At 37.5% G+C, this 17,721-nt stretch overlaps 1 protein-coding gene across 1 annotated transcript; it reads left to right on the top strand.

Annotated features, from left to right (window-relative positions):
- The first annotated feature begins 4,762 nt into the window (after nucleotides 1–4,762).
- On the top strand, nucleotides 4,763–17,165 carry opn4xa (opsin 4xa). The gene is given in 10 exon segments (XM_044334560.1): nucleotides 4,763–5,025; nucleotides 13,078–13,211; nucleotides 13,880–14,083; nucleotides 14,186–14,357; nucleotides 15,533–15,694; nucleotides 15,982–16,089; nucleotides 16,175–16,349; nucleotides 16,909–16,997; nucleotides 16,999–17,050; nucleotides 17,148–17,165. Coding segments are annotated over 10 exon segments (1,248 nt in total). The 5' UTR covers nucleotides 4,763–4,891.
- The last annotated feature ends 556 nt before the right edge of the window (nucleotides 17,166–17,721 follow it).

Here is a 17,721-nt window from a genome sequence, read left to right as displayed (position 1 = left end):
ACATAGAAAACAAATCAACAAAAATGAAAGAAATAACTAATATCTGCTTCCCTGTGGTACTGTGTCAGGATTCATTATAGTGAAGCTAACTGGTTGGAAACTAGTGTATGTTGATAGGTCTGTTTCCCTTGGAGGTGCAGTGACCCAGAAGTGTAAAGGCTTATCCTTTTCTTGCTAGATGGTATCCAGACCGAATCTTCACAGAGAAAGCCCTTTTTGTAAGTCGCTGCATCTTCTGAGTTGTTTTGATCCCACACAACCCGGGCCAGGTGCTACGATAGTCAAACAAAGAGGGCAGATTCCAGCGTGGAAAAGGGAAATATTAAAGCCAAGAGGAGGTGCTGCAGCTGCCTGCTCAGTTGTGCATGAGATGATAAACATTGGGAGGCTTTTATCTGAGTGCTTTTCTCAAGATTCTCCTTACACAAGGATGAGCAGTGAACAAGTCTGATACTATGTAAAAGGTTTAGTGCTTTTCAAAACCACAAGACTTCTATCCGCAATTCTCAAAGCGCCGAATGGGAAGCAGCAGCAACTGGGTTGTGTCACTTTCTCAACTCCCATGAAACCAACTTTGGCATCTGGTGCTCGCATATGATTGTGCTACTGGCAACAGGTACTTGTTACACATGAATCTATGCATATGAAAACAACATTTCACAACAATTTGCTTGATTCATTAACATGCAATTGGTGTTTCAAAAACTATATTTCAGATGGTACATATTTTCTTTCTAGAGCTGCAACAATTAGTTGATTAATTGATTAATCGACTGACAGAATTAATGGGCAATTATTTTGATAATCAAATAATGGCTTTAGACAATTTTAGGCAAAATATTTAACATTTTCTGGGTGCATTGGTGCATCTAGCATTTTTTGACTATTTTCTGATGTTTTATAGACAAAATGATTAATTGTTCAATTGAGAAAATAATTGACAGATTGCAGCCCTATTTCTTTTTATGTTTTACAGTTGTTACCTGAAATGTCGTTAATATGATCAGACCAGCCTCTTACCACCTTCCCACACAAACAAACAAACACTAACACATGCGTGTCCTCATGCACGCACACACACCACACACTGGCTTGATCGATGCATTGTGCCATATGAGAGCTGTGTGTGATGGGTAGCCAGCAGGGGGATGGGTCAATGTACTGCTGCTCGCTTTCTATCTGTCTTTCTGTGTATTCTCATATTCTCTCAAGCACAGATAGCAGCAGCTTACTATTGCTGCACTGCATGATAGAATCTCTATCTAAGTTGGGGATTAGAGAAGCAGTCATCAACCTTATCCATTTAAACCTTAAGCGTGGTGGGTTTTCACCAGTGTTTTTTTTTTTACATGTTGCACAGCCCCAGTGTCTCTTTGATTCTCTTTACCACTCCACTACAAACACAGAGGTGCCGTGAAGAGGAAAGGGGGCTTCACTCTCTGGATGAGGTAAAGTCATACTTTGTGACTTGATTAAGCTTTACAGGCTAAAGGTTAGTTTGACTTGTTTGGAACCTCTTTCTGTATTTTTTGCTGATATATATTATGTATACTAACCATGATATGTCTCAGAGTTATATAAAGCAAACTTAAGAGAGTGTGTTTAATTCAATAATCGTCTGTTGGGATGTTTTAAACTAAGCATTCTTAGAAACATCAGTGGTTTTAAAATACCACTTTTTGATTTCAGCTTGAGACACGTTGGTGTCTATTAAGAGGGAATTCCTTTAATACACTCATTTTTGAACCCTTATTTAGGATCTTCTTTATTCATCATACATTTTTTGTTACTACCGTCAATATATAACAGTAATGTTGATATTATCCATGGATCAATATTTAATTTTATCCCAAGCTGGGTATATGCACACTGTTGGTGTTGTCAGAATGGGGCTTGATCCCCTGATATTTTACCCTTTGTCTCACAAATACAACACCGTTGTTTAAATAAAAATGTTGCAGATTTAATGATGACCAACTGTGGAGAATGATCTAAATTAAAAACAGACTTTTCTTATAAAAAGGACTTGTTGCTTTGAACAATGTTCTGTTTATAACTTTGCCAAAATCATTGTACTTTCATGATTTTTTAAAATGATTTTTAATATCCACTTAACAAATATGAAATCAGAGTATTTTAGTTTAACAGTTCTGAGAGGCAAGACGAGAAGCATCAAAGCTTATTCAGCGATCGAATTTGCTTTCTGTGAACATTTTGTATTAGTAATTTCTGAATGATCAAATTAGCTACATCTGTTCTGAAATGTTCGTAAAAGATAGCAAAGACTGCATTTCATTATAGCTCATTTCTCTTTCTCTTTAATGTGGACACAGTCACTTCAGGTACGTATTTGATTTATGTGACTTTAGCCTTTCATATGAGACAATGCTTTGATGCCTAATGAGGGGAAGTAAGAGGTGATTGAGGGTTCCTCTGACGCACAAGCTTTCACTGAGCACAGCAAGAGCTCCCTGTGTGGACCTATCACACTGCATGCCCATGTGCTCCTCACCCATTGGGTTATAATATAGATATCTATGCTTTTATTAATTTATTCTTTTTTTAACTGCAGCAGAGGAAAAGCTGCAATTTACCTAATTAGTTTAATTTAATGTTTTAGTAGTATATGCTGTATATAATTATAAGATTTATTTTTGCAAATACACTAAAAATGCACAACATATTAGACACAGCAACATACGAACGTAATATACATTTCTTATGTTCATGCTTCACTGCTACTCTGGTGGATTAAGTACAGTCACATCACTCAACTTAATTTTAGATTATGCATTATGAGTCAACAGTGGACACGATTTATAACAAGTTCTTGTTCTCAAACAAACAAATTATGAATGAGGTACATCATAGATGTTTAACAGCATCTTCCGAAAGTGATGTGGCAGAGAGCGTTGTGCTGCACCAGCGTCTAACTCCTTTCTATAATGCAGCTCAGAATCAGACAGGAAGTGGGTTTGCATAGGATAAATGCTGTTAATATTGCGTGACTCCATGTGCACTCTTGATTCCATCACATTAACAAAACATAAAAATCCTCTTATAATCACTGCCGCAGCTGAGCAATGACCAGAGGGAACAGCAAAGTCCATACAGTCATTTTCATTATCAAAAATGCCTTGACTTAATCACCTCTTCGATAAATATGTCTTAGTCAGCATGGCGATCATTGGGCACTTGTGATGGATTAAAACTTACACTCTTAAACATCTTGCCTGCCATTTTAACTTAAATGTTGCCTTACAAGCATTGTTATTAAAATCTTCCTGTGTGATTTGTTGACTCTGCTCTGAAAATGCATATTGTGGCTGTCCCAAGAATGACCTCATGAAATCTCTCAAAGTACATCAGCTCAATAATACAAAGTGAGGATCTCGTCTCTGACCAGTAAGGCCATGGCACCTTTGCTGCTCTTCAACTCTCATTGCCTAAAGTGATTAATACTTAGCTGACCGATTTCACAGTTTGCAAGGGTTAAAAATTGATATTAAAAGGCACTGACTGTCATAATCCTTTTGATTCTATAAGCTATAAGATTTGCAATTCATTGCCAAAATAAATAAATAAATATATAGTGGCAGAAAAATGTATGCTCACTCTTAATCTGTCATGTCAGGTCAGTGTATAAGGTGAACTTTTTTGTGTCGTTTCAGTCCAGAAAAGAGTACTACAGAGAATATTTAAAGTTCTTAGACTATTGCTCAAAGTATCACAAGAATGAGTTTTGTTGTTGTCCCATACCGCTCGTAACTTACATACAGTGCTAAAGAGCATGATTTTTTGTCTTCATTGTGCATATGAAGAAGACTTGAAGAACTGAAAAGGGGGCAGTAGTTGTAGTTGACATAAAGGAAAAAAGAGAGATCTGGGACGTAAACCCATAAAACTCAGATTCATGACTGAAACTCATACGTTACACATTGTTTTTGACAGATTTATAAAGCTGTGCGTACATAAAGCTCTGTTTTGGTCTAGACTAGACACACCCTTAATCACCCCTGTATAAATCAATATTTCTGCTTAATTTGCCTTGGATTACCATTAACTAATCACTATTTAGACTGCACCCCCCAAAAAAAAACAAAAAACAAAAAGAAAATCTGGAACCTGGTTTTCAGATGTGCAGTTCTAAGGGTTGTACCACTATTTTGTGTGAAAGTAAGCTTTCAGGTCTTTATCCTATACACCAACCTTGTTGGACGGTTTGTCCAACCAAACAAACAGACATACAGTGATGTAGAAAGTAGAACAGTACTGCATTTTCATCAGAACTTACAGATACACTTCTCAATTTTGTTATAGTACCCAACACTAACCCCCAAAACTCAAAATTTCCTGTTCCTGTTTGAAAACTCAACAAAGTTCACAGTTGACTTTCAAAACATCACCAGTGAGCTGGGAGGAAATGTGGGGATTTCCTCAGATTTCCTAAAAAATATATATAAGTGCAAAACTGCTACATATCTGAAACATAAAAAACAAAAAAAGATGGATACAAAATATAAAAAATATGTTATCTAATGTACAAACTATTAACATAATTTAATGTCTAAACTATTACAAAGAAGCCTCAACTAAGACAAATTAATTCACAGCCTTGAGCAGACTAAGTCAACTTCATAAAATGTTGACATGAAGGAATCCTGACTGAACAAAGATGCAGTGTTGCAGACGCAAGCTGTATGCCATCATGTCCTTGTATATTTTTGCCCCCAGATGTTTTACTTGCTGATCTTGATAAATACTCTTACATAATGCTGGAAAGTTTAGTGGGTCAGAGAGACAGAAAAGAAGACTGGGTCACCATGACGTGCTGTACTCCAAAGATAGACCCTCTGATGCTGACATCTTTGTGTGTGGTTTTGTCACAGAAATGGACGTGGATCACGGATTCTATCGGCAGGTGGATGTCCAGGACCACGCTCACTACATCGTTGCCTTCTTCGTCTTGGTGATTGGAACAGTGGGTGTTACTGGGAACGCCTTGGTCATGTACGCCTTTTTCTGGTAGGCATCTGGTAGATTTTCCTTACAGACGGGGTGATAGTGAAGAATGTGCTTGTCTGTCATTGTCAGTTTTAAAGCTGCATCAATGTTTTTCATGGCAGACATTTGAACATGTCATACCAGGAATAGCACAGGAAGAGAATATTTGTCCCATACCATTCATTATTATGAATAATGGCTGCGTTCCATCTATGTGTTAAACTGTCAAGTCAATATGTTTGCTGTGAAATTCAGCCAGTCATAGCCTTTTCTACAGCCAAAATGTGTAAGAAAGGTTTACTTAAAGGGGACATATCATGCTTTTTGTGATTTTCTGTTATTTTTATACTGTCATGATGTTGGATGTCTATGATAAAAACAGCCAAGGTCCAAAACATACACGTGAATGTATGTAAAAATGCTCCTTGAAAGCCAAAAGCCAGCCTGCTCTGAACGCGCTGTTTGCAATGTCACCTCTACTTCCTCCTCATGATGACACCAGATTGTTCATGCATGCCCACAAGTGGCTGCCCATTCTATAGCCTTTGCTGCTAAAGTTGTTCAATGGGTTGTTTGTGTTGTCTATTCAAATATTTCAGATTGGATTCGGACTCAAATATGTACAGGTTTATTTGAGAAGTTTTAATTTGGAGCAAAGAACGAAATTGAAAGAAAATGAGTGAAATCTTCTACTACTGTTAGTTTATGCAGCTTCTGGAGCCTAACCAATCAGAACAGAGGGCTCATCAGGTGCCTTCAAGAGACAGGAGCCAAAACGGCCTGTTTCAGACAGAAGCTGAACTGTGGGGTTGCATAAAGGGCCAGTATAAGATAATAAGGAGTTTTTTAAACTGTAAATCATGCAAAGATATTATAGTAAAAACCCGGAATATAGTATAGACCTGAAAATGTGCATGATATGTCCCCTTTTAAACCTACTCTTTGTTAGCTGAAAGTTCTTATTTGTGATTCGCTTTCTTTCTTTTTTTCAAATTATTCATTTCACACTGCATCTTCTCTCAAGGCCGCATTACAGTGTTTGATTATTACCTGATAAAGTAATAATAGTTATGGTAGAATAATGAAGAAGGTGCAGTTCCAAATTATTAAAGCAAGAGATAAAATCAGCCTTTTTATTTTGTCACTTCAGCCATGACAATTCTACAATTGTTCTATAATTTATTTTTATGCAGAGCCTTATTTTGGCTGCGTCTTCCACAACACTTTGAGCTGGGTTGCTGTCTGAGTACTGATGAACAGATGTAACAAATATTAATGATTTTCTGGAAGAAGAAATTTATTAACATTAAACAGTATCATGAGGCATCCTGCATGATGCTGAAGTGCTGCTTGCATGACACAGTTGTATTATTTAGATTTACCAGTCACAAAAATGTAGATCCTACACTTAATTGTTTATGAAGACACTTTCTGTTTTTACAGATAAAGATTGAGCAGATATTTAAGTGGATTCCATTTGGCAACACATTCTGTATTTTGCTATTTCAAGTAGCTAATAAACAGACTTAGATTTATTGAAATGCTACTGAGTAAGTACATCAACATTTGTTTTCCCTGCGCATATCCATTTTAATAATGAGTTCAATATGCAGTAAGTTTACAATAATTTGGCAAGCTTAACATATTGATACTTAACAAATAAACAATTACTTATTTAAACTGAAAACCATTGGTACTCTCATTAATTAAAATAGTCACAAATGTAGCACTGTGGCAAATTAGCAGGGAGTGAGACAAAAACAGGTCAGAAAAGATAAAAAAATAACAACTAACATTTTGGTTGGAGGTATCTGTAACCTGAGAGACTAGATATCTGAACACTACTAGTATTTAACTAACAAATGAACTAATGAAAAACTCTGTTCATTCACATTTGCAGCATGGTTAGGTTAATCAATCATCAATCAATGATGATAGCTGCATTGGACATTGTAACAAGCATTTTTGCATTATAATTCTTCATCCTAAGAACAATTCTGTGAAGTCTGGGAAGGAGTGCACACTTGGACTGAGAAAGTACTGTTCAAGTTCTGTTAAAACTCCAAAACAAATGAATTCACAGTAGCGGTTTGCCTGAGGACCATTTGTTGATCAAACAGCACACATTAAATACTCACTTTGGTGGTACATGAAAATATGAGACAATGTTTGAGATGTCTGACTGCGATATCTAGCCTAATGGATTCTACAATATATCTAATTGTCACACAGATTCTGTATTTCTTTATTATTGAATAGCAGAACTTGTGACTATTTACTGAATTTGAAGTATCAACACCTAATTTTAAACAACAATAAAACTAGTGAAAAATTCAAGGCCAGCACTTCAAGCAGTTCATGTGATACTTTTCTCCCACCACAGTACTTTCTGCAATGTTAGTGCGAGGGAAACAGTGTGTTCTTGCATCAGGAAGTACAGATGTCATACGCACAGGCAGAAAGGGCTTCCCAGCAGCCTGCAGGCATTCAATACCAGGACACAGCCTAGTGATTTTCTAACTGTACTGGATAAATCAATGCATGAATTCAACAATTCATTCAGCCACTCCCTTATTTATTATACATACAGTCAACACTGTGCTACCACCTAGATTACATAAAGCTTAAATAACAGTACTGCAGCTCAGGGTAATCCAATCAACTATTATGCGTCCAACTAAACGCCAACGTCAGCGCAACAAGATTCTTAACTAGGCTAGAAGAAAATTAAATCTGCAGGTTAAAAAATGTTCTTATTTGAATAACTGTCATTTTAAAATGTTTTGACATGTATCATAATGCAGCCTATAACTTATCTTCCCTTTCACTGACTTTCATACTCTGTGTTAAATCCCGATGAAGAGAACTGCCTCACTCTTGTGTGATGACTTTGTGGCTGAATGCACACGTTTCAGCACAGTTGACAACCATTAGAGTGATTTATACATCAGGGATGTATTCTAGCAAAACATTTCAGACATATGTAATGAGTGTTTGTTTAGATAAATTATTGTACGGACAAATGAACAAATCAAATACAGCATATAAACAATGATTCATTATGTTCACCTGATAAGAGAACTCAGAGATGATCTAATTATCTAAAATCAGCTAATCTATAAACCTGCAATAATAATGGAAACAAATAACTAATAACATACGTAATTTTTCTGTTTGACATTCTGCCAACTAATGTAATAGAACCTTTTCACATGCTTTGCAGTAATATTAGCTTACCTGTCCAATAGGAAGAAGGCCAGCTCGGAGTTGGACGTTAGCGGACTTCATTTCTAAGATAACGTTAGCTAGTGTTGCACCCTGTTGGCACTCTAGGGGGACGGGAGAGAGGCAAGGCACTTGGGAGCGCACATAATTGTCACATCCTTTGGATTTTCCAGGTAAAACTATCCCAAGTCCTTAACATAGAAATCAGTCCACAGGTTGTCATAGGCAACCAAGAAAGTCGGGGAAGGTCATTTTATCATTTCTTCACATTCTGTTGACAATTTTAGTTAATTTTTGAATGTTTGCAACTAATTTTTTTTTCACATAATTCTTACTTGCACCTTTAAATGGAACTGAGCCATCATTAATGTTATCAGTTGCACATGTGCTTTTCCTTCTATGACATGTCTTAATGTCTCCTGTAAAAAACATCCATTATGGCCCAAATTCCTTTTTACATTTAACACAATTTAAAGCCAAAATATCAATTTCTGTATACTGTACTGTTTCACTTAAAAAGATATGAAATGAGGTCAATATACAGTATATACACTGGTGTGTATGTTACATATATACACTAAGGCTCCTCCTGGGTATAGAGTATTCCACTGAATGCAGTGAAGAACCAGGTGTTAGATACAATCCTGAGTCTGACATGTTTTCTGCATTAGGCCTAACCTCCAGTGAAGCACAGTTATACACAGCTATCTTAAATGTCGCATCACTCAATCTCTACTCCAGTCACACTTATTCAGTACACACCCACTCACCTGCATGTAAACACATAAATACACTCTGGCTTATCTGTCTGTGCAGTGTTTACTTTTTTTTAGTCTTTTTACAGTCAGTGGGCAAAACAAGCAGCACAAAGTCTGTCAGAGGTAAATGGTGCTGATGTAACTATTGAAGTAAATATGAAGTTGTGGCACTATGTGAACACTAGAAAACATAAGAAAGCATACAGTATCATGGTTTTTAATTCACCTGGAACCAATGTTGGTCCTATTACATCTGTGTCCCTATGCTATAAACGTGTGGCCTTTTATTTCACAGTAAATAAGTATAATGAAAAATAAAATGCTCACTGACACAGATTAAACTGACACTTCACAGATGAAAGGCATCAAAGGCTGCTATAAATAGTTAATATTCCAAAGCCTGCGTCAGAAAAGGAAGAACTAATGTATTATAGATTTTAGGTGATGCTCAGATTTCACTAGTTCACAAAAAAGATAAAATCACCACACACTGGTAGCCCTCCACAAAGCCCAGCACTGTTTCTGGGGGCTTGTTTCAGTGTAACAAAAGCAATGATTTACAAACTGTTGCCAAAAAACAATGTGAAGTGTGTGTGCAGTGAGCTGTGGCATGCTTACAGAAGGTTATGCAGTAGACACCATTACCATGCATTACAACATGACCATCTGTGCCCAGTTGCAGCCTTGGAAAACAACTTGTGCTGCCAACATCTGCTGTGGCCCCCACATGGCTGGTTCCAGGCTCATTATTGCAAATTCTGTACATGTGTACAGTATCACAGGTTCTCATGATGTGGGACTGTGTGACAGTTTAATAGCAACATATTCTGTTCTACTTTAGCTAACACAGTTAGCTTCTTGTTGCTATAACTGATAGCTGATGTAGTGTAAGGTAATGTCACAGTTGTAATTAATTTTATATGTATCTGTTTTGGCTGCATGTTTTGTCTTAGCAGTTTCTAGGAGGTTTTCGGGGTGATTAGAGAAGAGAAACGTTACCCTGACAGAATTGATTTTTGTGAAGTTTACTTAAAAAATTAACATTGCGAATGTGTAATGTTGCAGTGCAAATCAGCTTTCTTCCCTCATGCTTTTTCACATGCTTGGCTTAAATAAAAAACAAAAAAAGAGTTCATTTGTGGGAGACACACAGATGTTTTGAAAGACTAGAAATCCATTTCCTGCCTTACCTGCACCCTCCCAGAAACCTCTGAGAAAGTACATAAGCTTGTGTTAGTCAATAAGTGGATAAACTGTCAATACTGCTTTTATTTTTGGAGATCCTCGAGGCATTTGGCTTATGGTGTTTCCCAGTTGTCTTCCTAATAATGCGTCTCAACTTAAAGGTCATTTATCAATTGATTTCTGACCTCAAGTGATGAAGTGTCAGTTAAACTGTCTCTTTTTCACCACAGCTGCACTGAACTGAAGCTGTGCTTGTGTTCTTCCATTTCATGTATACAGGACAGTCTTACTTTGTTTATTAATGATCTTGTGATTCCCTTGCTAAGAGCTGCAGTCTACATTACGTCTCTCTTTGAGTTTAAGAGCATTAAAATAATATAATAATAATAAAATAAGAAAGTGAGTCTTTTGATGTGTGATTTCCGGTGATTTTCATCCTGTTATGGGAAGGGAGGTGGACTTAAGTTCAGAAGGATGTGGATTTGAGAAGTATTTGATTGATACCGCTTTGACCAGGAAAGAGGAAGAGCCTTGTTTATAGGTATGAGCCCCTCTGTATGTCTGTGCATCGCTCTGGGGCACCCGAAATCTTTCAATAACTGAAAAGTGATTAAAAAACAACCTTTCAATACAATAACTCTGGATAGTTTAATCCATAGCTACATGTTTACAATAAACTTTACAATAAAATTGTAACATTTATCTTAAAATTGTTATGTTCAGTTAAAAAGCAGAATTATGATGCAGTGATTTTTTAAGAATGATTTTGGTAAATGGACTTCATTTATATAGCGCTTTTATCCAAAGAGCTTTACAATTTCCTCTTATTCACTCACTCATTCACACATACACCAATGACAGCGAGCCATGCAAGATGCTGCAAGGACTGAACAACCAACCACTTGATTAGTGGACAACCTGCCCCACCTGGTGAGCCACAGGCAGCCTGATCTTAAACTAATAAACAAATTTTGGATGCAGGTGTACAAAAATCTGTTTTAAGCTACAACAAAGTTCCTCCACTACATCTGATACAAGATGACAGCAGCAAAAGAACAAACTGACAACATTTCTTAATACAGGCAATTTTGGTCTACATCGTATGCAATTTGGCTTTAGAGCAAATCATTCCACCGAAACTGCTACCTTGCACTTAATAAAGATAATTAAATCAAGACTTGACAAAGGAGGAGTAGTTGGTGCTGCATTTTTAGATCTGCGTAAAGCATTCGATACAGTCAATCATGATGTTTTAATATCGAAACTCTCTAAATTTAACTTCTCATCTAGAGCACTGGCATGGATGTCCTCATAATTATCTGATAGGATACAATGTGTTAAAGTTGGTGACACACTGTCCAGTAACATGTAGTGCACGATGGATGTTCCAAAAGGGTCAGTATTAGGTCCCCTATTATTTAGCCTATATATTAATGATCTCCCTCAACAGTGTCATGATGTAGAACTACAAATGTTTGCAGATGACATTGTTGTGTACACACATGCAAAAACAGTTGAGTTAGCTGCTGCTAAGCTAACAATTGCATTGGAAAGGATCACACATTGCATTGGCTTGATTAATCATGTCTGGGTCTAAATGTAAACGAGACAAAAGGTATGCTTTTCTCTAAAACCATGGTACAACCTCCTAATGCTGGTATTTTCATCAAAGGTGAAAAGATTGACATAGTTACTGATTTTAAATATCTTGGTGTGACACTGGATCCAAATTTGAACTTTAAGAAACATGTTAAAAAACTGTAAAATACAACCTAGACATATTAGAAACTGTCTCTCTTTGGACGCAGCCAAGATATTTATGCATGCTATGATTCTTTCCGATATGTCTTATTGCATCACATGATGGGGGCAGGCTGGAGAAACAGCCATAAAACCTCTTGAGTCATTATACAAACAAACTCTAAAAACTCTGGACAAAAAGCCAATGCATTTCCATCACTGCAGGGTACTGGAGAAATACAATTTACTGAGCTTTGAGAATTTTAGATTATTCTCAAATTTGTGCCTAGTTTATAAAATTTTAAATGGTTTGGCGCCTCCTCCACTACGTGACTTTGTGTACACTCACTCAGTAAGTTCTATATGATCCTCCAGAATATCCTCTATACAAGAGTGTACCATACCATTTCGTTGCACTGCATTTGGGCAGTCAGCTTTCTCTGTGAAAGCCACAACTCAGTGGAATGCCCTACCTGATGATATGAAGAACTGCAGTTCAATCAATACATTCAAGGCCAAATTAAAAAGATCTACTAAAGATCAATCACCTCTGTGACCACTGAGTCTAACCTTTATCTATGGTCTTCTCATTAGCGCAGGTAGTCTTGCTTTTAATTAACAAGTTTACATTATTAATTTCTAATTGACATTGTGGGTGTATGTCATGTGCTGTTGTGTGTAGCTTTGTATTTTGTATGGTGTATTCTGTGTGTTTTGCGCTTTGTACTGTTTGTTGTTGTGCTGTTGTATGTTTTGATTGTGGGGGACTGCGGATGTAAATTAGCTTTGAGCTAACTCTGGTGCAGTGCATCTTTTATGTTAAATACTGTACACTGTCCCAATAAATAAATACAATCAATCAAAAAGTTGACAAACAAGCAGTGTGTACAAGTTTGCATATGTAAAATACTACAGTGCATGAATTACTACTACAACTAATATTACAAATGCTGTGTGTTCATTCACACAGATTTAAAGCCTTGAATAACAAAAAAATGATGTTCTGTGCCAAGGGCCATATTTGTATTGTGGATCTTTGTTTGTCTGTATGGTTACTAAATTCATAAAATGTATTTTGTATGATAATGTGAGTGTCAACAACATAGAATTTTGTGGAATAGTGAGCACTTTTGATTTGAGACTTTTCAATCATCCTGTTTTTCAGTAACAAGAAGCTACGGACTCCTCCCAACTTTTTCATCATGAACCTGGCAGTCAGTGACTTCCTGATGGCAATTACACAGTCACCCATATTTTTTGTTAATTCTCTTTACAAGGGCTGGATTTTTGGTGAGACAGGTATTTCTCTTTTTTAACATTCAGTTAATCCTTTACATACCTGCCAACATTTAGGTTTCAAAAATTGCGAGGTCTTCATTTGGTGCGGGGTGGGAGGTAAATGATAACATTTTACTTGAGTTGATGACAACCATAGTCGTTACTGTAAGTGCAACAAAACCGTCATGAGTAAAAAGCCAATAAGTACTTCATCAAACCACCTGCTCAAAAGCATAAACATGTAGAAAAGACATATTTTCAACTGCTTTGCCTGCAGTTTCCCATCCACTGCCAGTATGTTTTACACAACCACAGCGCACTGGTTAAGGTACCATGACACATATCCCACACAGAAGCTGAGAAACACCCATTTAATTTGTGTCACTATGCAATTGGGACATTAACAGGAGAAATTACCAATCGGACACACAACGGGGGAAAGGGTTAAAAATAGGGAGACTCCTGTGAAAATCAGGAGTGTCGGCAGGTGTGCCTTTATGTATCTATGGCAGTGTTGTTTATGTATAGAGCTATATATGAAATATAGTACACATTCATGTTTATGGGCTGTGTATTTATGTCACTAAAATTTCATGCAAAATATCTGTTTTATCATTATTACATGTAATCCACAGTCTTCCAGGAGAAACTTATTATTAAAATGCTGTCTTCTTTCTCCTTCTCCGCAGGCTGTAAAATGTACGCCTTCTGTGGAGCTTTATTTGGAATCACTTCCATGATAAACCTTCTGGCCATCTCTGTAGATCGCTACATTGTCATCACCAAGCCTCTGCAGGCCATACAATGGACGTCCAAGAGACGCACTTGCTTCATTATTTCCCTGGTCTGGCTGTACTCTCTAGCCTGGAGCCTTGCACCACTTTTGGGGTGGAGTAAGTAATTTAGTTTCTCACCTCCTGGTTCCTGGTTCCTATGCAATTATTTTTATACTTCTAGAGCCTATACACTTCCCTCTTATCTGTCTTTTTCTCAAGGTTCATATATACCAGAGGGCCTGATGACCTCATGCACATGGGACTACGTGACATCTACTCCAGCCAATAAAAGTTACACTTTGATGTTATGCTGCTTTGTATTCTTCATCCCTCTGGGCATTATATCCTACTGTTATCTGTGCATGTTTCTGGCAATCCGCCATGCAAGCAGGTGAATGAATTAACATAGGTGAATATGCAGAACTTTAAACTCTTTGAAAATAATTGAAATGCTGCCATTCATAGGAAGATTACTTCATAAGTGTTTAAAACAGCATCATAGCATTGAAATGCAGTTATACATAGTTTCCCTCTACTGGCACATCTTCACATCAACAATCTAATGAAGAGGCTTGAATTTACTGCAATACCATTTGTTAAATGTGATAGCAAGCAGGTTATGTATTGTGATGGTGCCTTCCGCATTGCTCTCATCTACCTCAGTTTCTCTCCTTTTTCTAGTTTCTCTTTTTGCAAGTGTGTATATTTTTGTCTGTTATTCAGATCCTGTCATTTCCTCCTGTCGACCAGAAGCCTTCTGTGTGCATATAAAACTGTAGTTGTCTATTCAGAGGCAGCCTCCAATACTGAATACGTCGTAAGAGGTCATATTTAAAGGGTCCCTAAATTTTCAGCTTTATCTATTTACAGTACAAGGCATGCCTAAACACAACGTTAGTTCTGATAGCATTGTTATATTGGGATGATGCTATGATAAAGGTTATACAGACCTTCTCATTTGTGGTTGAGGTGCAGGTTCAACCATCTAGCCTTCAGTCCCAGGAAGATCAAGTATTTTTGGCTATATCTTTCAGGAGGTGGCCCTGTGTTGTCTTACAACTCGTGTCTCTAAGTGTCTTCCAACCTCCCTTAGCATGTTAGCTTGTTACTCTTTGCCTGCTCTGTCCAATTCGGGTACATTGTGCTTCTCTAACTTCATATTTTATCTTTTGTCCTTGTGATGAGCACAATTGTGTTTGCCGTCAATAAGGACGTTTGAAACCTTTGAAATCCTGCTCAGAGTAGCAAGGAGCGTGAAAAATATTCACATGAGGAAATAAGAAAAATAAAATTTACTCCATGTTTGTTACCCCCCTGCCCTGTTTGTCATCTTGTCTGCTTTGCTTTGCTATATTAAAATCTTGTCTTCATCATCTGTCTCACTGTATCTGCAATTGAGTCCAAAGTCCATCACAGTCCATGCCACATAATATGTCTTAAAAACAAGTCTGCGAATGCTACTTTGAATTAATTCTTATGATGTAGTTTATTTTCATCCATTTAGCCTCCGCATAGGCTTATATTCTAACAACAAAATTCCTTTATTCCTTCTCTCTGCCCTAACAGAGATGTGGAGAAGTTGGGGTCTCAGGTGAGGAAGACAACCCTGATCCAGCAGCAGTCCATCAAGACTGAATGGAAGCTGGCCAAGATTGCCTTTGTGGTCATCATAGTGTTTGTGCTTTCCTGGTCGCCCTATGCATGTGTCACCCTCATCGCCTGGGCTGGGTAAATATACAATGCAGTATGACAAGGGCTCTTTATGATCCAATGATTTTTTAAAAAGTCCGACAATATTAGTTGTGTACAGCCAGCTGGCATATCCTGGAATAAAACATACAGGATGCTTGCTTGCATTGTGTAATTCATTTCAGCCATTAACCATGAACCATATTCCACCTCCTGTAGAATATCATTATCTATGGCATGGTGAAATATTACACAATAGGGTTAAACTTCAGTATCAGTATCATTGCAGGTGTTGTACAGTTCTGCTCTATACAATCACTTTTCAGATATGGAAGCATCCTGAATCCCTACTCCAAAGCTGTCCCAGCTGTTATAGCCAAGGCATCAGCCATCTACAACCCTTTTATTTATGCCATCATTCACTCTAAATACAGGTGAGTGCAGTCATCCAACTAATCAGTAATCTAAGCTTGAGAAAGATATAGCAGTTCTGTTTGAGTAATCACTATTTTTCAACAGGGACACGCTAGCTGAAAAGGTCCCCTGTCTACACTTCCTAGCCCAGGCCCCCAGGAGGGACTGCATATCAGTGTCACACAGCGAGTCATCCTTCAGGGACTCAATGCTGAGCAGACAGTCATCTGTCTCCAAAACAAAGTTTCACCAAGTGTCCTCTGTGTCTACAACTGACACAGTGAGTTTGGTTTCTGCCTCAGGCTTTGATGAGTGGAGGCAAACATCAGGTCAAGTCAAGCAGCACTATAATAAAATCAGAAATGGACTGCACAAAGTGTGTCGTTCCATTTAAATAGTTCTTTTTCTGAGATTAAAAATCTGTTTCTGCATTGTGAGTTGGCCAGTCAAGTCACTTGAAATCTTCATGTTATGCAATGTTCATGTTTTAAGTTACTGTCTTTGCATAAGAACTGTATAAATGCATAACATTAACTTTGCTGCTTTACAATTCAAACAATTGCTCAGCAATAGCAGAGGTCCAAATGTGGAATAAACATTCTTTTTTTTACCATGAATGAATATTTACAGCTTGGTTTGCTAAGTGTGAAACAATAAATATTTGCTAAAATAAAGAGCAATTGTTTTCAGAAGATGTACTAGTAAGCAGCCATTACTCATACTGTTATTTTCTACTAGTACCACACTTACAAAGCAAATATAAGGTGACCAGTGATAATGAGTTACTTAAGAAAATTCTTACCTCAACATACATATATTAATGTGCATATCCCCTGTAGCAGGTTTGGAGTGATGTGGAGTTGGACCCAATTGACCAGAGCCATTGTCTGAGGTCCAGTTATTCCATTGGAGCTCTGAGGGAGAAAGTGCAAGTCACTGGTTAAACAGACCAAAGAAAAGGGAAGCCAAAGCCATGAACAGGTAAGGTAGGTGCTCATCATTATATGTGTTGTTTTTAGATTCAAATCACATCAGCACAATTATTTAAATGTAGATTTTAATTTAAATTCTGTTCTAGACTCCCATCACAGAGTGAGGCTCACTGAACAGATGTGGCCACAACCTTTCATCTGAGTCTGTTCAACATGTTAATGCCCGTGGCCTGGGGGAGGAGAATCCTGAAAGCTGGAATAAAGAGATGAAACAGAAAGATGAGCGAGAGAAGGAAGGTAAACATGAACAGAGGGAGGCACAGCAAGAACAGGGAGAGGAAGATGGGAAGGAGTCCCAGGCCCTCATCCAGCCAGATTCTTTGGACAACACTGTTTGTGTGCACTCCCATGCCGTTGTCAGACCCAACTCAAAGAAGACCTGCTGGACCATGGTTATCATGGGAAAAAACAAGGCACACAGGGAAAACAGACAGAACTGTTGCTCGATTTACAGCCTCTGGACTGTTCTACTCAGCTCTTTGAGTCTGTGCAAAGATTTATCTTCCCGACACCAGAAAGCTAAATGTTTATCTATATATGTGGCTACATGTTACTGTGACACAGCAGAGTAAAAGAGTTTGTTTTTATGTCCAAGAATGCTGAAGTGATCATTTTTAGCAGCTGTTTAAACATTTGATTACAACTGTCATGCGGTTGTAG

The sequence above is a fragment of the Thunnus albacares genome, chromosome 18 (assembly GCF_914725855.1).
Source record: "Thunnus albacares chromosome 18, fThuAlb1.1, whole genome shotgun sequence".
Classification (NCBI taxonomy): Eukaryota; Metazoa; Chordata; class Actinopteri; order Scombriformes; family Scombridae; genus Thunnus; species Thunnus albacares.
The sequence above is the reverse complement of the archived record's forward strand: the minus strand, read 5'-3'. Positions and strand labels throughout refer to the sequence as shown.